Source organism: Plecotus auritus (genome assembly GCF_963455305.1).
Source record: "Plecotus auritus genome assembly, chromosome: 5".
NCBI lineage: Eukaryota > Metazoa > Chordata > Mammalia > Chiroptera > Vespertilionidae > Plecotus > Plecotus auritus.
In genome coordinates, this window is record NC_137776.1 from 17211970 (window position 1) to 17236701 (window position 24732).

Here is a 24732-nt window from a genome sequence, read left to right on the forward strand (position 1 = left end):
ACTCCTTCATCTATATAACACTACATTTTCTTTATGGTTCTGTTCTCATCCCTCTACTGCCACAGTATTTCTCAGCTACAGCCACTCACATTGTTATCTTTTTTTCTGACCTCACATTTCACCACACAGCTTATCTCCCCATAAAATGTGTTGAATCAGTCTCTATCATTCCATTGTCTCAAATATTATTTTGTATCTTCTTGAGAAGCACTGTCTAGTAGAAATTTCTGAGATGATAAAATATTCTGTAATCTGCACTGTTCTGTGCAGTTGTCACTAGCGATATGTGGCTATTGGACAACTTGAAATGTGGCTAGGGTGACTGTGGATCTAAATTTTTAATTAAAATAATTTAATTAATTGACACTTAAATTTAAATTTTTATGTGTGGCTAGTGGCTACCATATTGGACAGCACAGTTCTACAGCATATAGCACAGTGCTTGGCACACATAGTAAGTGACTAATAATACTTAAAAATCAGATTTTGTTCAAGAATTTGGCGGGAAAATATATTGCTCAGAGAGAATGCTTGTCAGATACCTGGGAAGATTAAAAATCTAAATGGGAATAGAAAAAGAAGAAATGAAATTTATTGGGAGAAATAAATTGATTTGAGAGACAGAAAGGAATTTAGATGCTATAGAAAAAAATGTATTGAATAGGAAGAGCTGTAGCTACAAAAATGTAAACTAATATTGACATCAAAAACCCAGAGAAATAGCTATTAAATATACCAGCTCGATTCTCTTTTCTTTAAACTCAGAATATGAATTAATTAAAGAAGATTGAAGAAGAGAATGAACAAAATGCAATGGATTTCATTCAACTACATTCTAATAGCAGAATTTCAGTGAAAATATTTTATTTATTATTAGATCATCTGATGACACACTATTACATTTTAATTTTATTTAATTGACTATCAAACTATCATAAGAGAATTTTATTGTACTGACTATTGCTGGTCACAGCTACTTGGTTAAAGATGCTTTTACAGTATTATTCTATATTTCTGAACATTGGGCCTATGGAAATTATTTTTGTGTATGTTTTGAATTCTAATTACAAGCTGATTTCAATAGTTTATTAGTCTTTTCTGTAAAGTAAAAAGCCATAGAATTATAGTTATCTTCATTTGTTTAATAAGTACTTATTAAATGTTTGTGGGCCAGACAGTGTGCTAGGCTTTGGGAATAATTTGGTAAATAAGTCAAATGTATTTTTTGCCCTTGTGGAACTTGAATCTAGCAGGGAAAAAGTCTGATAGCTAAAAATAAAATAAATAAAGGTAAGAAACATTTAAAATACCAGGTGGTGATGACATGTTAAGCAGTGTGCTTCCAAATTCCAACTTGGTTCAAAATGTAAGCATCAGTTAGGAGCCCAGGAAGGTCATTGTAGATAAGAACAGACTGAGAAGTCTTTGTATTTGAAGCCTGGCTTTTGTTGACCTAAGAAGGGTGCTTGGGAGGTGGAGAGAAGTTGGGTAGGTAATAGGAATATCCAAGGCTTTGCAGATGAGAGAAGCAGCATGGATCCAGTCCACCTCATGGGAATGAGGGTGGGGAAAGTGAGGAGATAAATCTGGCTTGAGTGGAAAATAATCATAAGGCCAAAAAAATAACTTTTTAACAGAAGAAGATGTGTGATATTAGTATATAAAGGCAGTTTATGGAGAGAATTCCTAGTCTGATACAATGTTGAGACGCCCAGGGAAAGGTGATTCTCAAAGTTCGTGTACATAAAGACCTGGACCACAGGTCAGACACTGGAGAAGGGGCTGCAGATTTGGGTGTCATTGACTTACTTGTGCTACGTGGGGCAATGGCAGTGGCTACATTTAGAGAGGGAGCCAGACTAAATCTTGAGGATAGAGCCTTGGGAATAAATAGTAAATGGTTGTTGGGGATAATAAAGTAGGGTGAGAAGCAACTTACCAGAAGCCAGAGGAAGATACTTTAAGAGTGGCACATCAAACATGCTGACAGGATAGGAGATGAAAATTGAGGAAAAACTCCTCAATTTAGTAAAGGGGGGTCCCTGATTATTTTTAAAGAGGAAATTTATTAGGATGGTAAGTGCACAAACCATTTTTCAGGAAATAAGAAGAGGGTGCATACGGTGTGAAAGTAGGAATCCACATATTGAGAAGATCAGCATTGCAAATAGTAGACTTCATAAAGACCATAAGTTTTAGTGGGTTATTTGTGTATTTTTAAAAGATAGATCTAAACAAGGTGAATCTAGAAAATGAAGAGCCTTAATGCTTTTGAAATTGAATAGTTCACTAATTCTTATTGTGGTTGTTTTAAACGTGAGTCTCTTTCTCATTAAATCCTAGTGAGTCCATCCCAGCAGAAACCCTGAAAAAGGCAAAGGAGATTGGGTTCTCAGATAAGCAGATTTCCAAATGCCTCAAGCTGACTGAGGCCCAGACAAGGGAGCTGAGGTTAAAGAAAAACATCCACCCTTGGGTTAAACAGGTAAAGTATTTTCCCTTTCTTCTCAAGATTCCTCAAGTGAAATGTGGGTACCAACTCATAGGGACATTGTCAATAAAAAGCGGGGTGGAATTTGAATGTGACTCTGCTTGTCCAATGGAAGCCCAATTTTATTCAGCACATGATTTATTTATGCTTAAAATGGAAAGGATTAAGGGGTAACTGGGATGTAAAGGTAAGAGTGAGTACATGATTTTCTTGGCCTAAATAAAAAAAAATCAAAATGACATCTCCTCTGCTTTTTGACCGAGTGCAAATATATCTGTAGAAAGAGAAATCCTTAATGTAACAGAAGGACTTGTAATACCCTAGAGTGTTGGCTGAGGCTCTTGAAAAGAATACTTATCTCTTTTGGCACTAACTTTTTACAAGGTAATACTTTATTTTAAGTGCTCCATCATTATGGATCATTTAGTATTCATTGTGATAGGGCTGGGCATAATGAGCTCATCTAGTATTCATGACAATCACATAAGAACTTTCATAGGTGTACCATTGTGATTTTTTTTTTTTTTTTGGCCTTTACTAGTACTCTAAGCCATCTCTGGCTTAAAGTACCACCAGCTGGTTTTTGTCCTTTAAAATCACTGACCTTTCCTGTGTGCTCAGGGGGCACATGCATACTCTTAGGTCTCAGGCTTGATGCTGAATATTTTCTACTCAGCAATTATTATCTTTTTTCCTTATCACCTGCTTGACACTAGTTTGCCCTCTAAGCTGAGCTTCTGGCCCTTGAGAGCTGAATTACCTCTACTGATTTACTTTTTTTGTTCAATGAAAACTTGTCTCCTTTCCCCCTCCCTCAGGCTTTATAAAATTTGTGTCATCCAATTGCTCATTGCCATAGGTAACTTGAATCAGATGCATTAATTTGCGAACCAAAGACATTCTTACATACAGGTCATTTTGCTCTGATTTTAGATTTTATTTGCAGCTGCTATAGACCACTTGGCCGAGTAAGCCTTGGCAACCTGTTGGTTATATGAGCATTGTTGTGTTCATGAGAGGTACTACCATAATGACTCAGTGATACTCTGGGCTGTGTATTGTCATTATTGCTCAAGTGATAACTAAATTCTTTCATTGTTTTTTCCCCCTCTCTTACTTTCAGAATTAGAAAGCAATTGGATTGTACAACATTTTTCTTGTCTTTATTTTCGGTAGTAATAGGCATTAAAGGAATATGAATGCAGCACCAAGAAAAACCACCAAATCATTCTTTTTTTAAAATTTTAAATAATCAATTTTTATTGATTTCAGAGAGGAAAAGAGAGGAAGAGAGAGATAGAAACATGAATGATGAGAGGGAATCATCGATCAGCTGTCTCCTGCAGGCCCCCTTCTGGGGACTGAGCCCACAACCCTGGAATGTGCCCTTGATTGGAATCAAACCTGGGACCCTTCATTCCTCAGGCTGACACTCTATCCACTGAACCAAACTGGAGAGGGCCCACAATCATTTTTAAAGAAGAAATTATAACAAAGGAAGAGGAAAACTCTTTATTTATTTATTTATTTATTTATTTATCTATTTATTTTCTTTTTCAGATTGATACACTGGCTGCAGAATACCCATCAGTAACAAACTACCTCTATGTTACCTACAATGGTCAGGTATAAACTGCCACACTGAGATATCAGAAAGCTCTAGATTTAGTAAATGGTACACATGGGGGAATATATGTTTTTTGTCTTTGGTTATCTAGTGATAATAAAGACATCATGGGGATCAGATGTGATGATGTCTTTCTGTACTTATCTTTGAAGAAACTGTCTTAAGATGATGAAATCAAACAACTTAAAAGATAAGGACAATCGACATGAACCATATAGTTATGCCATGTTCTAATGACTATTTAATTTAAAAATATTAAACTTATTATTTTTTTTACAAATAAGTAGAGCTTTTATAGCTTTATACTTAGAAGTTCCCAGACTCATAGAGGATGCATGTCAGCAAGAGGAAGAATGAGAAAGACACATTCAAAGGCAGGACACATAGTTTAATTAGAGGGAAGAATAACAATGATTTTCACATCTTCTTTTTTGTTCTCTCAGGAGCATGATATCAATTTTGATGAACATGGACTGATGGTGCTGGGCTGTGGTCCATATCACATTGGTAAAGTGATAACTTATATTTACATAGGGCTTTACAGGTTATGTAGTACTTTTCACATGTTTTTATTCTAAAAAGTGTGTAAAATAGATACTATCATAATAATTATTTTGCAAATTAGGAAATTGAGGTTCAGAGAGATGAAGCCCAAACATATGCAGCTATTAAGTGATACAAGTGGGACTCAAATGTGGCCTCCACACAGACTCCATCTCCTTTCATTTCATCATCATCCCTTTATCATTTTCATCCTCATGAACTAAATTGAGTCACTGGGCTTGAGGAATGAACTTCACTTTGACTTTTTCTCTCCTAGCATAGTATTTCACAAAGATCTATGTACATCAGCCAGAATTATGTTTGTAGATGCAATTTCTGACATAACATATAATTTCTGTTGACATCAAATGCAAAGAGCTTTTCTTATTGGTGCATAGAGCATTATATTTGATTAAGACATTCTAACCAGAAATTGTTATATATTCCTCCCACTTATAAGTAAATATTTAATAATGAATCAAGATCTATTACAGTTGCAAAGTATGTATTTAAATAGACAATGATATTTCCTAATAAGTGTATTTAACATTTAGTTTCTGTAAGTTATTCTAAAATGGAAATGATAAAATAGATTACTTAAATGTATATAGTCTTACTTTGTTACTTTCAGCATAGTCTATTTTAGCTTTTACAATTAACTAAGTGCTTTAGATATGCCAGTTTACCAATTTTTGGCTAAATCATGGAGGACAAGTGTTTATACTTTTACTACTGTAGTTTCTTATGGCCCAAACTGTCACCAGGACCTACCCTTTTCTTTTCTAGACCTATTTTCCTTCCTCTTCAAATTTTACCTGATTTATGCAAAAATTCTGCATTACCCTATGGCCCAGGGAAGACTAGCTATGATGACAATCAAATCTATATTTAATTGATAGTGAGAATTAACTTGCTACTACATTTGCATAACTTATTCTGACAACAATTTTTAGGAGACCAAGTCCGAATGCCAATAATTAGTACAAATCCTAGAACTTTCAGTTCTATGGCATTCCAGTAGAGGTGATACTTTGAGCCATTTAAGGCCATTATTATACTTCAAATTACTTCTTAGAAGGTCACTCACTCTGCATGGGGTGGCCTTGCCAACCTTAAAAAGATATGCTTGGAAAGGACAGGATTTCTAATCAATTAAGATATGTCAGAGCCACAAGGCACCTCAGGGGATCATTGGGTTTAGCCTTCAGACAGCAGGGTAAGTGGAAGGACTGAAACAAAAACTCAAGTGTTCTGACCACTAACTAAACTACTTTTGTGTACTGAGGTCAATATGTTTTCTTTGAATTTCTTTTCTGTAAATGAGGGCTGTTCTTTTTGTTATCATTACAATGATCTCCCATTAACTTTGAGGTTCTGTATGCTTGAAATATGGATATGACCTATTGCAGAACTTAGCATATAAAACAAGCCGACATGTCATTGTTGTTTAACTAGTCGCTGTTTTTCCTGCTGTTAAGATAGTACACATAATGGATCTGAAATTTATATTTTGGAGTTTTAAAAATTGAATTGAAAAAGAGGAAAGGAAGGGGCAAATAAATCAAATGTAGCCAGAAAAAAAAAAATGGAAAGGGCATCAGCTTCCTTAGCTAACTGACTGGCAATATAGTATTTCTGCTACTCTTTGTGTTATAACTTCAAGCTTCTCCTACCTATTTTCCCAATCTCATTGTCTCCGCAGGCAGCAGTGTGGAATTTGATTGGTGTGCCGTCTCTAGTATCCGCACGCTGCGTCAACTTGGCAAGAAGACTGTGGTGGTGAATTGCAACCCTGAGACCGTGAGCACAGACTTTGATGAGTGTGACAAACTGTACTTTGAAGAGTTGTCTTTGGAGAGAATCCTAGACATCTACCATCAGGAGGTAAGAAAAGGGAAGAAAAATATATGCAGTGCACACTTTATATATGTGTTCATGCATGTAGATTTATATTGTAACTCCCCTCAGGATAAAACGCTGTCAGTGTCTTCTATTGTATAATTTTGTAGTGAAACTTTAAAAGGAATCACCCCAGCCTTAGATTCTTGAGGCTCTGCCTCAGAGTGATTATTTTTCATACAAAATTCACTCTTTCTTTCTAAGGATTCCAGCTTTATTAAAAACTCCTCTTGGTAACAAGTGCCAGGCACATATTAACTAGTACAAAGCAACCCAATAGATATTTTGCAGAATGATTGAATGGGTCATCCAGACATACAACAAGCAGCCTCTCGCTAGTTCATGAACTTAATAAGGAATCACAGTTCCCAGAGGAGAGAAGTTGCTTGTTCACAAAGGACCAGTTGATTCTTTGTGCTGTCAGATGAAGCCATTAGTCTTCCATTTAGATCGACGAGACCATTCCGAGTGATTTTGTAGGAGCATTTTCCTACAGTTGCTCCTCCACTCCCACTCTAATATTATTGAGTGTTTCTTCCCTGTGGATTCAGATGATCAGTACTTACACTCTTCTTTTGTTAATGAATTATATGAATGTAAAAATGTGCTACATGCACGTACTGTGAAGGTAACACGAGGCTTGTGGTAAAAATCCCACCGTAAAGTATAAAGTATAGCGCTGGAACAATGTGATGATTTTATTATTGTAATGAAAAATGGACAGAAAAAAAGAAAAACAAACAAATTTAGGATGGATGTACCATCATAGTTGTCTATTTAGGTCTGGTTTACTATTCTTTTAATATAACAAATTTGAACCATTAGGTAGAATATGCACAATTTTTAGTTTTCTCTCTACCATGGTTTTTCTAATGATTCCATAATATTCATTTCAGATGCATAGGTGGGGATCAAAATAAATGCAGTCTACAAATGTTTCTTGAGCACCTTTTAAATGCCAGGTTTAGCAAGTTAGACAGCGATACGGCCAGGTCCTTCCCTTCAAGGCAATAAAATAAAACTGGGATTCATGACATAAATATGTGAAAAATTACATAATTATTTAAAAATATTAAGCATTGCAGGCAGTAGCAGCAGGCATTTTACACACATAATTAATCATTTCCCCAGGAATTCTTTAAGGAAAGATTAGAAACGTCTGTGACTGCCTTTGAATATAGTTACATATGGATATTAATGAGTTCCTTTCGTTATAACTGTATTCAGTGTGATAGAAATAAATAAATTTCCCCTTTTGAAGCTAATTGGCAATTAAAGTGCTACTATATATTATAATGTTATTTTAAATGTTATGTTGGAGAACATAAGAACAATATTCCATTAATGTATTCTTTAGACTATCCTAGGAAATTACACAAATCACACATACATGTACATATATGTGTATGTATTTTTCTTTTCATGAGGTGGTTGTGTCTCTCTTCATAGCAGGCTGCACAGTCTCTCATAACAAGTATTTCTCAACCTTCAGGAGACTGTCCTTATCTGACCTTGGATGCCCCTAGTGAGGCTGAAGGCACTGAGGCATTCCGTAGTAAATTTGCTGAAAATTGGAAGCACATCTAAACTTATTCAAAAGCACACATTTGAGTCACTTAGAAGGGCAATGGGCTTTCCCAAGGATGTATAGCTACCTGAGATGATAGAAAGTATGATGGGTCTCTTGATCCAGGTCTGTTGGTCTAGTTCAGAATCAAAACAGTTTCCATGGCATCAAGGGAGTGCCTCTAAAGAAACATGAAGGAGAAGTCAAAAAGGTGACATGCCAACATGTCGTTGTTGTTTCTAATGACATGGTTGCTTTGAAGGGAGTCTTGATCAGAGGCTGAGTGAGAGGGGATGCTAGGAATACTATTCATAAGCTAAAAATGAGCAAATACAAATATTATAAAAAGAATTCTTAACATTTTTGAAAAACTACATATTGAATATAAGAATGATGATAAAAGTAGCTAAAGTACATTGGTAAATATGCAGAACTGTGGATTATTATTTTCAATACAATTTACAATGTTTTTAAGCATGCAATTGTTGTGTAGGCAGAACTATAATTTCTGAGAGAAATTAGCTTATTTTTTTAAAAGGGTATTTCATAATGATTTCAAATAATGATGAAATGCATTTGGTACATATCTATTACTTCAGCAATTCTAATATTTTATTAGTAGGTCATTGAAGTAAACACAAATTATGTCAAAATCAATGGCCTAAATATTAATATTATATTTTCTAATATTAATAATAATGTCATTTATACCTTGTATGAAAACTTTAATGTTTATTTCTATATTTCTATTTAATCTTCATAATGACTTTGTGAGGTAGGTAGGTACTATTGTGCTAATTTTAACAGATAAGAATTCTAAACCTTCAGGTGAGTTTCACAGAGGAGAGAACCAAGAAGGGAAGTGTCTTCCAACTTCAAATCCAGTTCCCAACAGCCCACATGAGCTCACCCTCACCACTAGAACACCAGTTTGAGAAACTTTGAGATTTTGTGTGTGTTTTTTTCTTTTTCAATCTTGAAGTTTTGACTAATAATAGAAGACTAAGGTTAAAGATTTGGGACTGATTGTAAGGCAAATTAAGGAAATAGGATCTAAAAAAATCAGTTAGTGAGTCCTGCAGACAGGCTCCAAGGTAGCAGGAAAGCAGAGAAGATGTTAAAATAGGAGGTAGGACTTAGACTGGACTTTGGCTTAAGGAGAGTTAGAGTTTAGACAAGAGGAGAAAAAGAGGAAGGAAACAATAGCAGGGCAAAGTGAAGAAGTGCAGGAAGCTATAGCTGGGGACAGTGAGCCCAGGCTTCTGCCTGGGGCCAGGTGAAGTGATGATCGATAGTTTGGAAAGTTTTAATTGCTCTGTTGGCAATGAGTTTATACTTTATCCTTCAGGCTATGAGAACCCTTAGAGAACTGAATATAGGAGTAACTTTTAGGATAATTAATCTCAATGTGAATGGGTGGGCTGGAAGAGAACAGAAGAGGCCAATGTTAGAAGGATGAATCTGAATACAGGTAGGAAGTTACAACAGTAGTCCAAGAATAAATTGATTTCAGTGTAGAGTATGTGATAAAAGTATTTATGCGTTTGATTTTCTTTTTCTAACTGTCATACATGCATGTGTAATTGTAAGGAAATCATATATGGTAGTAATGTGGAGTTGTATAGGACCTTACATGTAAGTGCCTGGCAATTCAGAATTAAGTCCATCTATCTCTTTGTGGCACAACCTAATATTATCCATTGACAGGAGAAATGAAGCCATCACCATCATGTTAATCATTTTCCATAAGGAAATGGAGGCAGTTGCTCATGATGTTGAAGGTACCCCAGTGGCTGATGTTGCACATGTCTTTTCCAGACCTGCAGTGGCTGCATCATATCAGTTGGAGGCCAGATCCCAAACAACCTGGCAGTGCCTCTGTACAAGAATGGCGTGAAGATCATGGGCACCAGCCCTCTGCAGATCGACAGGGCTGAGGACCGCTCCATCTTCTCTGCGGTCCTGGATGAGCTGAAGGTGGCTCAGGCACCCTGGAAAGCTGTGAATACTTTGGTAAGGAAAGAAACACCTGTCTGTTTTCTATGTTCTCTTTTGAAGAGTCACAATATTAACTACTGCAGGAGTTAACTGCAGGGCACTCTGCTTAGTGAATTTAAAGTTGTTGTAGTTCCATGATTGCAGTGAAATGTTGGTTATAAATTGATAGGAGTCTTCTCATAAAGATTCAGACAATGAAAAAAAGTTCAAACTCGTTTTGAATTAGGTTTGATATTTAGAATTAGGAACTAGAAATTTTATGTATTCCGATGTCCAATTTACATTTTAATGGTGTCTTTTGAGAATAAAAAGAGTTGGGTTGCAACTTATAAGGAATCTGTTCTGCATTTTCATGGAATATTTTAAACTACTTATACATTTTTTTATTGTTGTTTCCATTCATTAGAATGAGGCACTGGACTTCGCGAAGTCTGTGGGCTATCCCTGCTTGTTGAGACCTTCCTATGTTTTGAGGTAATATATTGTTTTCCAAACAATGGTTTAAAAATGGAGAGATAGAGAACTGCATGCTGTGTGCTAATAGCAATAGGCTCTGATGTCTAGTAATTTGTAAATCTATCAACAATCCCAAAACTAACACAGCCAGATTGAGGACCTATGCTACAGTCCTTCAGTTTAATGCTTTTCCTTCAGGGAGTGGCAATTGGAAGACACTACAGTCCTATAGCTTAGAAGCATGGCTTCTGGCATCTTCTTGCCAAACTGTGGGAGGATAATTTTACATTAGAGAAGAGGACAATTAAAGAAAAAACAAACCAAAACAAATGTGAGCTATCTCTCCTCAGCATCTGTTTTCTGTTACCTGGAAATGACAGCTTATTTTTGATTGTTGTCAGCACCTTCTGATGGTGCCTCTGGTTTGAATTTTTGAGTTTTTGAGATCACATTTTTTAAATAGATGAATTGTAATGGTGAGCAAGGATTTTTTATATTAAACCTTGAAACTAAGACCTATCATCAAAGGAGAAGTTGTGAATTATCACTTCCTCTCTTCAGATGTTACCACATGTAAGGAGCTACTTCACTGAACAGGGGATAATAAGAGAAACACAATTTGCTGTGCACAATTTGAAAGTGTAAATGGAATTTGAGATGGGATCCTTTAAAATAATGAAAAATTTCAAATGAGGTGGAAAACTTTCCTTTTTATTCAAATGACATTTTGTATAAACCACAGTCCAGTAATACTACTCGTTTGAGATATTAGTTTAGTTTAAACACACAAATATTTAAGGGAGGATTGCAGAAAGCAGCTTTGACTATTGCATTTTCTTTCTCATCTTTATATCTTTGTTTTAGTTTCCTATACTGTGAATTATCAGTGTTATAGCCTTAGCTTTCCTGTCTTAAATAGATAAAGAAATTGAAAGCTCTTTAAGCAAAATTTTGTAAGAGTAAAAACGTAAAAAAAAATACTACTTTTAAACATGGAAGTAGAAAGTAATATTTTTTCCTTATTTCCCCCCCTCCTTTTAGTCTTCCTTCTTTCCTCACCTTCCATTCCACTTTGGAAACGTCAATATTCAGAGGAAATAGATTTCAGATAGCATCTTTCTGAAGTATTTAAAAAGAAGGACACAGTTGAATACCTTTCAGTCACATACTGTACATTATATTTGCAAATGTTACTAAAAAAGTAGATTCTTGTGTAACCTGGTTGAGATAATAGTCTGACCTGTTTTGGCTGGGTAATGAGCTCTGAAGAAACAGAGTTAGAGAAACGAGATCATGAGAGGAATCTGTTAAGGTTCAAGTTGTGTTAATATTGGTGTGTTATTGTTTTTTTTACCCCAAGACAATAAGAATAGTTGATTAGCATTCATTTGGGTAAATATTGCCTACAGAAAATGTAACTTTCTTATTATAAAAAATGAATTATTTTAAATTCTCAAAAAAGAAAAAAAAAAGAATTACCTGGAACCAGTAGAGTGAAAACAAGTAAACCAGAAAGGACAAAGATTGGGGATGTGCCATCCCTAGAGCTACCATGATTTTCTTTGGGCATTATCATAGGTCTAACCCTTCCCTCCTCCCCTACTTCAGTGACTTTTTACCTTGGTCACTTGTTCTGTTGATTAAATAAAGTCTCAATTTAGAAAAAAGGCATCTTTTTATTTACTCCAGACTAAAACTAGAGGTTTCCTGGACCCTTTCTGAGAAACAATCAAGTCTAGGATGCTCTACTTCCAAAGTGGTAAAGAAACTGACCTGTTTTTCTCCACCTCTTTTCCCAGTGGGTCTGCCATGAATGTGGTATTCACTGAGGATGAGATGAAAAAATTCCTAGAGGAAGCCACCAGAGTCTCTCAGGTAGTGTGCAATTTCCTCCTGTTGATATTTACCTCTTGTGTTAATTGCTACTTTATTTCATGTGTTGTTTTCCTTTGCACCCGATGTTGTTAGGATGGTTTTCATTTTTCTTTTACCCACTAGTCTCCTACAGGTGGGGGATGATAAAAATCAAGTGAATTTACTTTTAGATTCTTAGGGCGAGTTGAAGAAGAGGATAACCAGTGCATATTTGATCACAATAGAGATTTATATGACTTTAGACTCCAGGAGCTGGTTGGATAAACATCCTGTCTGATCATGAGTGAGATGCTGGTTAAGTTCTCCATGGACTCTCCAGCTTCAAGGGCTGCCCAAGCATGCTCATGAACCCTGATTTTTAATTAGTCAACCTTGCAACTGTAATGGTAAATGCCTTTCCTCACCTGTTGATTTTTTTTTCACTTTGGTATATTCCATTTTAGTTAATAAAAATGTTTGTAATTTTGTGGTGATTCTACCACCTTCCTTTTACTTTCTCCTTTGGTGTTACCTCAGTGCAATCCATTTAAGATTTGCCCAGTGGGGTTATTGATCTACAGATCTTGTAATGTAGTGGATGAAAGTAATGTTTTCCTTTTAAAAGCTAGTTGTGGTCTCATAGGGCTTCTACTTGTTAGAATATTTTTTAAAAAATATTATATATGGAGAGAGAGAGCGGGGGTGGGGGAGAGGGAGAAAGCACAACTTATAGAAAGGAGTTTGATGCTAGGTGAGTGGAATTTGGAGGGAGCTGAAATCAGAGGCATTTCAAAGGGGAATAAAGAGCATGTGTTCCTGCACACATGCAGCTTGACCTCCCTTCTGTGTGATGGTTGCCCGCCCCCCCAGGACATTTGGGCACTGAAGAGAGTGGATAAACACAAAGAGTGATAAGATACAAGAAGCATAAAGAAAGAAAACCAAGTGGGTTTAGAATTCACTTTTGTGTGAAAGTCAGATAACAAAGGACGGACTCTCTCCAATGGGCCAGTTTTCACTAATGTGCTCAGGAGTGAGACACTACCTCTGTTGAATTCTCTGCCAACAGTCTTGTACTCCCCTTTGGAGAAACCAGCAGCTAGATCAGATTATCTCATGTGAGTGATGAGGCAGGGATCCCCTCTTTTTTTTTTTTTGCCTGAACACTGGATCTCATAGGGCTTCTACTTGTTAGAATATTTAAAAAAAATTTTTTTTCCTGCTAGCATATAAATAGAATGCTTACAGGACCAATGTGTTAAATAGAGATAACCTGACTAAGGACTTTCTGGTGCAAGTCTCCCCATCAAACTAAAGCAGAATCTTGTATACTCAATGCAAGGACTCTAGAGTAAACCACCGCCCCTTCCCAATCAGTCACTCATCTATTTATGAATTTATTCATATTTAGCACCTGCTATGTAATGGTATTGTTCTCAGTAACAGGGGTTATACTCATCAAAAGATAGATCAGCCTCTGTTCACATGGAGGTCTCTCTTTGGTAGAGACATCAGAAAATTACAATTAAATACAATTAAATATGATGAGCATTACAATAGAAAAAGATACATGATGTTGAGGTATAGTGTATAGGTATTGGATTCCAGTCCCCGAAGAAGAGATTTTTAAATGGATTTAAAATGGTTGATTCATAATTAAAAGATTTACATCGTGGGTGTGAGAAGGAAGAAAGAACAGCATTGTAAAGACCTGAAAGCTGAGGAAAAGCATGAAGTTTCTAGAAACTGATCAAACATTTACTACATGGCTAAGGCACCGAGCATGGTGAAAAAGGTAAGTGTAGGAAGACAGAAAGAACCTGAAACAACAATAACATATAATTATTAATAAAATACATATTTTATTCCATAAGTTACCTGTAACTCTGGAAACAGAAAAGGAACCCCATGATGCCCTCTCCTTAGTCCCCTCTTTTTTCTAACTCACCTAGAAGTCTATATTTGAAATTTCAAAACTTGTGTTCGGTTCACTGAGTCCTTAAACTTGGAGAATCAGCCTCTGTCTCGCTGTAAACAGAGAATGGCCTGTTCTTACAAAACAAGTTGGCTCGTGTGTTTGTGTAGTGTGACAGCATTAAGTTTTTTGCAAGTATTGCCCTAGTATTTGCTGAAGGTACATGGCTTACCTGACAATACACAGATAATTTCAGCTAAAGGTTCTGTCCTCCTGTTTTCCCTGGTGACAGGAACACCCAGTGGTGCTGACAAAATTTATTGAGGGGGCCCGGGAAGTCGAAATGGATGCTGTTGGCAAAGAAGGAAGAGTAAGTATTTTATCCCTGTCTTCCCATCAAATATTATTTTTCTTGGCAGTTTTGAAACATAACACAGATCAGAATTTATGATTTATACAAAACAGGTCTTTAATAATAATGGACAAGCTGCTCAGTCGCAATAATTTTCAAATTCACCGACAACTCTGTTGGTATGTCATGGGTATCACATTTCCTACCTCTCATACTGTTAGAATTTCTCTTTGATGATATTCAAAATTAATTATCATCCCGTACTCAACATTCTTTTTGAATAGATTTTCTCTCTCATTTTCTTTTGTTTGAGTTTCCTTTTATGTTCCAGTGGATATTATAAAAACACCCAGTGCTTTTCTTTCAGAAGTTCCTAATTGAATCCTTAGTTTTTCTTCTCTCTGGATTTTCCATCTACCCCCTTTTTAATAAGTGGATAAAGGCAAAACCAAACAGTAGTGTGGATAATGATAGTAACATAAAATTGGCTTACATATCACGTCTCCTATTGCTAATACAATGAAAGCATCCAACTTCAGGGAGAAACAAAAATGTGAAGAATGTGTTCCTTCAGTTTGCTGGTTGTGTAGTCAGATATTTATGATTTATCTGGCAATATAGGAAGTTATGTTTTAAAAAGTCCATGTCATTTTATTTGCTTTAAGAAAATATAAAAGGTTGGCCTTTGTCTTCTACGGTACAGATGCCACAAAACACTACTGAAAATGTCAAAAATTTTTTTTGTTTTCTAAATTAACAGTTCAAAATGAGGTGTTTTTTTTTTTTTGAAAAAAACATCTATATAATAATGATGACTTCTTACCACAGAATCATATAATCTTAAGTGGAAGCACCCTTAGGAATATTTATTTTAATCCCACACCCTCCAAAGATGAACATTTTTTTTTTTCACCACATTTGGGAAGGTGGCGATTTATTTTTTTGTTTAACTCTTTTGGTGATACAGAGCTCAAAAAGTCATAAGATTATATATATATATATATATATATATATATATATATATATACACATATATATATATATATATATATATATATATATATAGAGAGAGAGAGAGAGAGAGAGAGAGAGAGCTTTGTTTTGAGGTTTTTTTTTATATATCTCACATATTCCTTCTTTGAACCAAGGTGTGCTTTCCAATAATGACCTCCAGAATTGTAGAGCATACGTTAAAAAAAAAAGTCTTTCTACTTTTCTAATAGTTTAAATATTTGAGAATGAGTTATAAAATAAGAGGAAATGTAGTCATACCAGTGTGGAAGTGGGGAATGTAAGACTGGCTTAGAAAAATTCATATTTTTGTTCATTTTTGTGCTGGTAAAGTTGTGTTGTTCTGATTTGGCTCCAAGTTGCAAGATAAGCTCTTGCCCTAAGCTTTTCTCAGACATGGACCACTACTTATCATCCTGGCCTACCTCTTCTGGAAATTTTCTAAGTTATTCACATTATTTTAACGAGTCACATTCAGAAATGGATATAGTGCTTAGGATATATAATATTTGCAAAGCTCAGTTGGACTATTGCCTCCTCATTTCTGGACACTGTAAAAAATTAAGTGCTTACTATGCACTAAATATCATGCCAGACACAGTATACGTTTTCTCTTTTATCCTCACAAACATTCTATGAGACAGACACTACTGTTATTTCCATCTTATCAGATCTTGCCCAGGTCACAGAACTGTAAATGACAGCAGGACTGAGACTCAGATGTCACTGTGCTTTAAGTCATCTATAAATATGATAAGCAAATTGTAACTATAGTTTAAGTCTTTTACAGTCACCCAATTATTCTCCGCGACTCTAAGCTTTATCGTTTGCCAAAGACACACATTATTAACATTCCGGTTATAGTGACTGAGGCCATAAATATTAGACTCTGACAGATAAAAGTTCAAAGTCCTGACTTGGCCCCATAGTAGTCACATGTACTTGAATTATTTTATTCTTATATTACCTTAGTTTACTCACCTATAAAGGGGACAAGAATATTGTCCTTTAACTTCCTTCCTCTCTCAAATTTCATTTTAAAGATCTCTTGATCTGTATACCTGAAGTGTTCTTTCTGGTTCACCTGTTATGACATTTACCTAGCTGGATATTGATCTCTCCCATCTTCTTTTCCTTTTCAGTGTCTAAAACCTAACCTGGAAGGAAGAGATAAAGATATCTCCAATGCCTCCTAAATGCTTTCGTTTTCTATCTGTTCTTAAACATCAATATGAGTTGGTTTAGTTGTCCTCTTTTCCTATTATTTATTCCCGTTCCAATCAATGGGAGAGGGAGGTAAGCTCTCCACCACGTTCAGGCTCCCTAGGGGCTATCTGTCACTGCACAGGGAGGCTTGACAAGTCTATGTGTGCAGCTCCTTCTACTCTGCTCGGCAGGGACTTGGCAAAGAAACCGGTCAATGCTCGAGGCATCTTTCAGAATCAAAGGGGTGGGCAAGGCAGTAGCTTCATTGAAGTAGGTGCCTGACAACTCTTTCCAAAATCTTCTCTTGGTCAGGTCATCTCCCATGCCATGTCTGAACATGTGGAGGATGCAGGCGTCCACTCGGGAGACGCGACTCTGATGCTGCCCACACAAACCATCAGCCAAGGAGCCATCGAAAAGGTCATCATTTTTGAATAAAAGTCAAAGGGGAAAAAGCAAAGATAAAAACATTTTTTTAAAGCCAGATAGCAATAGAGGACATGCTCCAGGCAAAAGTTAATTATGAGGGGAGCTTCCTTGCTCTAAGTCTGCTCAGTATTTTAGAGATAACAGTTCCTTTCGCTGCCTTTGGAGCCTGTTTGGTTGCGTGCTAGCCCAGCGGTTCTCCAACTTCAGTGTGCGCTATGACCACCTGGGGAACTTATTAAAGTGCAGATCCCTGGACTCCACCCCAGTTTCTGGTTTTGTAGTTCCTGGCAGAGCCCCCAAATTCACATCTTTAACAAGTTTCCAAATGATGCTGTTGCTACTGGTCTGGTGACCACCTTTGGAAAACTATGCTGCAGATGATGCTAATTAATGTTTGAGAGCTACTTACTGGTGAATAGCATATAAAGCAATGTCTCACGGTTAGAAGCAGGCATGCAGCGGTCCTGCAGGAGTCTTCTGGAAGATTTCACTATTCACCCCTAACTCCACCTGAAACCAGAACTCTCTGAAATGTCTTTTTTTTTTTACCCCTCTTTTAGAACCACCACTTTAAAGACCTTCCCAAGAATGAAGACTGACTCAGTTCTCAGTATGCACTGTTAGGTGTATTCTTAGTTCTTGCAGATGTTACTTTAGTCTTGTGGTATTTTAGGTCGAGCTTGGCTTTTTTTAGTGAGTCTTTCTAATAACCCTGCCATCAGAATCTAGGCAGGCCTGTCTGGTTCGCTGTACATTGGGTGTGATTCTGAAGGTCTTACCTTATTCTAGAATGAGAAGGTAACAGGATGCTTTGTAATACCAGAGGCATCAAAGAACAACATTACAGGGACATTGAAGTATGCAATTGAATGACCTATTTCGGGGGTGTGAAGGGGCAGGAAGAGATTAACCAAGGAACTTCATATACAGACAATAATGTGGGCAAGACCTGGGGAGGGAATGAACAGGAGCAGGGTGAAGAGGGTCAGTGGGTGGGGGAGAAGAGGGACATCTGTAATACTTTCAATGATTAAAAAAAAAAAAAAAAAAAAAAAAAAAGAACAACATCCCCGGATTTCAAATGTGCTTCAGTTTCTCTTATCAGAATAAATGGCTTTAAGAGCTCTGATCTTTCCAAGTTTCTCAGAGCTCAATACGCCATGACCTCTACTTCCTTTAATAACCAGTTAAGTTGCCAAACCACTGCTGTAAGTGTAACGAATGAGGAGTTCTTGCTTCTACAGGCAGGGCCACCTCTTATCTTGGGTACCGTCTGGCCCTGGCTACAGAAATGTGACATGCAAGCCCTCCCTGCAAGGAAGCCCCATGTCCTTCTGCCCCATGATATCTGCCCTTGCAAAGTCCAGGGCAACAGAGAAGCACATAAAAGAAATCTCTCTGGTCTCTTTGCTATACCATGTAATTTCAGGCCTGCACCTCGCAGAAAGAGGGTCTTTAGATTAATATAGAGTTTGGTCTCCGTTTCTGGTCCTGAAGCAACTAAACTGAAAGGATTCCATTTAGCCCTCAAAGTGAAACCAGAATATATTATTGTAGGTGGATAGGAGCATTTGGCAGAGAAATAATTCTGTAAATTATTTGCTTTTTTCCCATGGTATTCTGGTGTGAATATTTAGCACATATTATTATTTTGTTAAAAGAAGTCTAATAGTGGCTACTACTACTACTATATTATTATTATTATTATTATTATTATTGTTGTTGTTGTTGGAAATGTAGCTCTCTATAAAGAGAAATTAAAGAAATACAAATTTAAGGATCTGTAACTTTTGGGGGGAATTTATCTAAGATATGCTCTTAACACTATATTATTGTTCTTTCGATTTAGGTGAAGGATGCTACCCGAAAGATCGCAAAGGCTTTTGCCATCTCTGGCCCATTCAACGTCCAGTTTCTTGTCAAAGGAAATGATGTCTTGGTAAGAAATGCCAAAGTGTTTGAGAGGAGAGCACTGCTGTGTTAGATGTTCTTGGTTTGTATCCTTCTAGTAATCTTCCCTGTGGATACAACCACAGAGCAAGTGAGACCACCTGCCGCTGTTAGTAACAGTATAGGATGTTCACAGTATAAAATGCCTGCCTAGTTTGAAAGCACAGGCTCTTGGTGGCACTGATGTGTCAGTCACAGCTTTGTAAAGCACTCTGATCCATTGGAAAGATCACTGTCTGCCACCTACAGTATAATATAGATGGATACAGTATATTAAAATAATCTGAACATGTATAACAGTCATAAATTACATGCCCTGAAGTGTTGCTTTACTCCTTTCCCAAAAAAGAAAGCTGTTTTTTATACCATTTACCAAAATATCAAAAAAATGTTAAATCAACTAGGTTAGTCTTAATTAATTTAGTCTATTTCATTTTACCAATCAGTAACCAATAATGATTCAGCATCTGCTATGCAAAGTCATATGGTGGTTACAAAAATTTATAAAATATAGTCTCTGCTCCCAAATACCTATAATTTAACGAGGGCTAGGAAGAAGATGAATTTGTAGAAAACCAGCCCCACTGGCATGGCTCAATGTTTGAGCTGGGAGCTCACGATTTGATTCCCCGTCAGGGCACATGCCTGGGTCGTGGGCTTGATCCTCGGTATAGGGTGGGTAGAAGGCAGCCGGTCAATGATTCTCTCTCATTGTTGACATTTCTACCTATCTCTTCCTTCCTCTCTGAAATCAATAAAAAATATATATATTTTAAAAAAGGAAACCATAATATAAATTAGAGTACAATAGCTGCTAGAAGGGATGTACAAATGAAATGGTATTGGCATCATAGAATAGAGAGAGCATATCTACTAGTGTGCATGTGTTTGCATGTGCGCAAGCGTGCACACACTCGTATGTGCATGAACATGTTTTTGAGTGTCATTTGTCTGGTTGTTTGGTTTGAAGTGGATTATAACATATTTCAAGGAAGATTTTGTATTTTGAGTTCTATCTTAAAGAATGGCTAGAAGGAAGTTAGAGAGGACCTTACCCATAGAACATCTATGAAAAAATTCAGCACATTTTAGGAGATAGTGACTAGTTCAGTTCAGCAAGACCATTTTTTTTCTAGGGAAATAGTGCAAGGTAAACTGGAAAGTAAGATTGGGGCCATGAAAGTGGTACAAGATAACCCAGAGGGGCATACTGAGACAGGAGGGTAGAAGGCCTTCAAGGACTCCACCTTAATCTGATGGCCAGTGAAAATCCAATGACAGTTTTCAGTAGGGATGTGGGATTATCTGAGCTTGCATTGACATCAGTCTGTCAGCAGTGCAGGGCAATGGAACCTTGGAAAAGGGAAAGAAAGTCAGAGTTAAAGTGACTAATTGAAAGAAAACCAATTAGAAAAGTGCAAGCAGCTGGAGTAAAGGGAGAAGCTGGAAAAACAAGGGCTGGTCCCCAGTCAGGAAGAGCTGGAACCCAATTGGTGGGGAGACTATTAATATTGTTGTTATTGGCTCTCACCATCCTTTGTCTTCTTTTGAATTTTGTTATCTTTGCAGGTGATTGAGTGTAACCTGAGAGCTTCTCGATCCTTCCCCTTTGTTTCCAAGACACTTGGAGTAGACTTCATTGATGTGGCCACCAAAGTGATGATTGGAGAGAGCATCGATGAAACACCTCTTCCAACATTGGAGCATCCCATCATTCCTGCTGACTATGTTGCAATTAAGGTAACATTTGAAAAAATGTATTAGTCATTTTTGTAAGTTCCAAGGAAATGAAAGGAACAAGTTTTCATCCAAAGAACCTTGATATTTTATGAACCTTCTCACTAAAGTGCTGGACTGGAAAGTTAATGATATTTCCTTTGAATATGTAATGAAGATGCACTACAGTCAACTTTATGTAAACCACTGTGCATTTCAAAATAAGTTAAAAAACCATTTAGAATTGAGTCAAAACTGACCAGCTGAGTGAATTATAGACTACGTTTACGAAGCTGATGCATGATGGTGCCAGTTTAGTTGGTAAACAGAAATCATGGATATATAGTGTTAGGATGAGGCTTGAACTGAGCCACATTTGAATTGTGCCAAGACTTCAAGAAGGCAGGAATCTTGTAACAGTCTTTCTCCTGTGGTGTTGGTTAAATTCTCACCACCTTGGTCACTGTTGCTTAGTCTCTACTTTCTTTAGTGGTACAGTTTTCCCACTTGAAAAGTTGAGACAGCAATTACTGTTACCAGTGGCGCTGTGAGAGTGATGAAATTGCCAGCACCTTTATGAAGAGTGACCAAGAAAATGTAAGGGTTGTTCACTAATTTCATATATATGTGTATCTCATGTTTTAAAAATATATTTTATTGATTTCAGAGGGGGAGAGAGAGAATCATTGATTGGCTACCTCCTGCATGTCTTCTACTGGGGACTGAGCCCAAAATCCTGGCATATGCTCTGGCCAGGAATCAAGCTATGACCTCCTGGTTCATAGGTCACTGAGCCACACCATCTGGGCTATATGTATATTTCTAACGATAACTCGTAATGAAGCCATTGTGCTTCTCTAGCCGCCTCTGGGTATCCATGCCCATAGCATTTATAACTGTGACTTTAACTACTTTAATGAACAGGCATGAGGATTAGTGAGATATTATATAAACATATATGAATTTTTTAGTGAAGCACACATTAAATTAATTTATATTGAGTGACATATTTATGTGACACATGTTTTAGATGCCTTCCAAAAACTTCTATTCCTACATGTACTAGTGAACTCAACCACTGTGTTACAGTGGAGACTCTGACTTCTGAATTTCACAGTGGAAACCTTACATTGAAGCTATAAATAAAAATATTTATTAATCTTACTTAAGTTGATAATTTAGGATGCCTTGGATTTTATAATGCACTGAAATAGAATGTCACTTTTTATGTTGGGGAATGGTAGCATTTTAAACCTGGAGACTATGAAAAAACATAAATCATTAAATCATTAAAGCTTTCAAGGCAATACACACACACACACGCACATTTCACATTCTTAAACAAACCTTCAGCTGACAGAGTACCAACACAAGTGAAGAGGGACATCTTTAAATTATGTTGAGACCAACAAGGTCCTGAAAAATATTTTCCACTGAAGATTCTATATGAATTTTAAATTCATGTTTCTTTATTCATAAACACAGGAATATGTATACACATGAACACATGTATATGAAACAATTTCCCATTAAAAATAATACAGATGGGTAGATAAGCATTTTCAAAATGTACTGTATCTTTTAGTTTACTCTTTCCTAGTTGTTATTGTATATGAATCTACTTTTTTCAAATTATTTATTTATAATCAATCTTAATGTAGCCCTGGATAAGTAGGTAGACATCAATAGATGAAGGTATTGAGAAGCTGGAGGGCAGGAATGTATGATAAATTGACTAAGATGACTCAGTAAAATGACTCCAAGCTAGAATTCAAATGACAACTCAAAGGGTGCCTGAATCTAAGGAGAAATAGTCTAGACTAGATAAATGGATATATGCAAGAAATAAGAATTCAGTTCTTAGTGAGTTGCACTGTTAAAAATGAATGAAAAGGAAGCACTCCTGTCTATGTTCTAGTTCATATGAAAGTTCTGAGTGAAAGTGTTTCCAAGCAGAATGTTTTTCAAAGCTTTTTAAGAGGTGTCAACAACAGTTTAATATCTCAGAAGTCAGCTTTCAGACAGACATTTCTGGCAAGGTGGCTTGTTGCAAGTTCAAATGATCAAAACAAGAAGAAGAATGTTTCAAAAGCCAACCAAGAAAAAAATGTGTTTGAACTCTGTGTTTGGGTAGACCAATGCCCAATAGACTTTGTTTGAAATCACTCCAGTAAGACTCTGTGTAGGCCAGATTAGAAACACTGGCTTAGACTGGTCACAGGGGCCCTATTTACAGAAATAATTTGTGATTATTTAACCCAAGTTTTTGGCTAAGAGCTCAGGAAATTCTTGGAACAGAGTTTTAAAGCCATTTTTCACGTCAGATGCTTGGACCAAAGAGATTCTTTTTACATGTCTACGATAGCCTAAGTGAATTGTGTGAGAGATGATTCACTAAATATATATTTTCTCTCTTAGTCCTTTTAAACATTTCTCACATGCTTTTTCCTCCCCTTTATTTCTGACAGGCTCCAATGTTTTCCTGGCCCCGGCTGAGGGATGCTGACCCCATCCTGAGATGTGAGATGGCTTCCACTGGAGAGGTAACTAGTTAATGATTAACAAACACTTTCATTAAGTCTACTTTGAAATATATGGTTTTCTGATCTGAATATAGTCAAGTAAGTTAATAAATAGGAATGGGGACACAAACTTCTGCTACTAGAATAAGTCTGAAAAGGGCTTAAGAAATTTTGAGCTAAAGAAAAATCTTTTACTTTTGGGGACCAGATTCTAAAATCAACATGTGAATATAATGCATGTATTTCTAATTGGTTTCCACATTACATATTGAGAATAGCTTTCAAATATCTTCTACGTCTTTCTTATTTAAGATTTTCAGGTCTCTCTGAACCCCTCCCCCCGCCATTAGATTAGTGGATTTTTACTAAAACAAATGTAAAATAGATGTGCATCATCAGAAAGATCATGGTCCTAAATATTGTGCAACATGAAAATATGTGCAAAATTTCAGAACGACTTTCAAAGCAGCTTTAACCTCTTGGGGATTATTTAAAAACTATAATGGGAGTGGCCACTGGATGTCCCTCTTCACTTGTGTTGGGACTCTGTCAGCTGAAGGTTTCTTCAAGAATGTGAAATGTGTTTCTTGTGGAGAGCTGTCAGATTCTAGAAAGTTCCCTACCTGTCAGTGTCAGGGCATTTTATGAATCACCTAGCCCTTGACAGACTCACCAGATACAACCTTCACATTCTCATCCATGCACGTAGGACTGTCAACACCAGACTGTGAGGCATCATTGCTTCCTCTTGGTATTGAGGAAAACCTGAAAGGGGAAACGTTTAATTGCAACAAATACGGGATGTTTTATATGGTTGCCTGGTTTCGAGCAAGGTCTGCAATGAGGAGCCAAGTGAGACAGGAAGGCAGGCAGCGAGGAATAAATGGTTCTTGTTTGTGTGTGGATTGACTGCGTTCTCTCAACCCCTTTGCTGCTTCTTTTAATTTAATAGGTGAGATAACCTAACATTAAAGCAAGGGGCCTCCATTCCATTGCCGGTCATTGAAGGAGCCTCTCTTTGGGTTTATCTTGATCCCGTGGTCACTCAGTAGAGGGGCTATTTCCAGCTGGTCCAGGGTTCAGATCAGGGAGAGAATGTTTTTCTTCATGCCATTTGCTCTAGTGTGGCAAATCCACTTTCAGTGCCGAAGTCCGTTCTGCCTCCAGACGTACATTATTGGTGTTGTTGAATTATG

At 36.7% G+C, this 24732-nt stretch overlaps 1 protein-coding gene across 1 annotated transcript in view; it reads left to right on the top strand.

Annotated features, from left to right (window-relative positions):
* Positions 1-24732, top strand: part of CPS1 (carbamoyl-phosphate synthase 1) — a 144297-nt gene that overhangs the window by 105184 nt on the left and 14381 nt on the right. The window contains exons 23-34 of the mRNA XM_080671221.1: positions 2344-2485; positions 4052-4117; positions 4562-4625; positions 6364-6545; positions 9946-10140; positions 10532-10599; positions 12381-12456; positions 14643-14720; positions 17232-17339; positions 19198-19287; positions 20868-21038; positions 23483-23557. Coding sequence (XP_080527347.1) covers positions 2344-2485; positions 4052-4117; positions 4562-4625; positions 6364-6545; positions 9946-10140; positions 10532-10599; positions 12381-12456; positions 14643-14720; positions 17232-17339; positions 19198-19287; positions 20868-21038; positions 23483-23557 — 1315 coding nt within the window. The remainder of the gene's footprint in view (positions 1-2343; positions 2486-4051; positions 4118-4561; positions 4626-6363; positions 6546-9945; positions 10141-10531; positions 10600-12380; positions 12457-14642; positions 14721-17231; positions 17340-19197; positions 19288-20867; positions 21039-23482; positions 23558-24732) is intronic.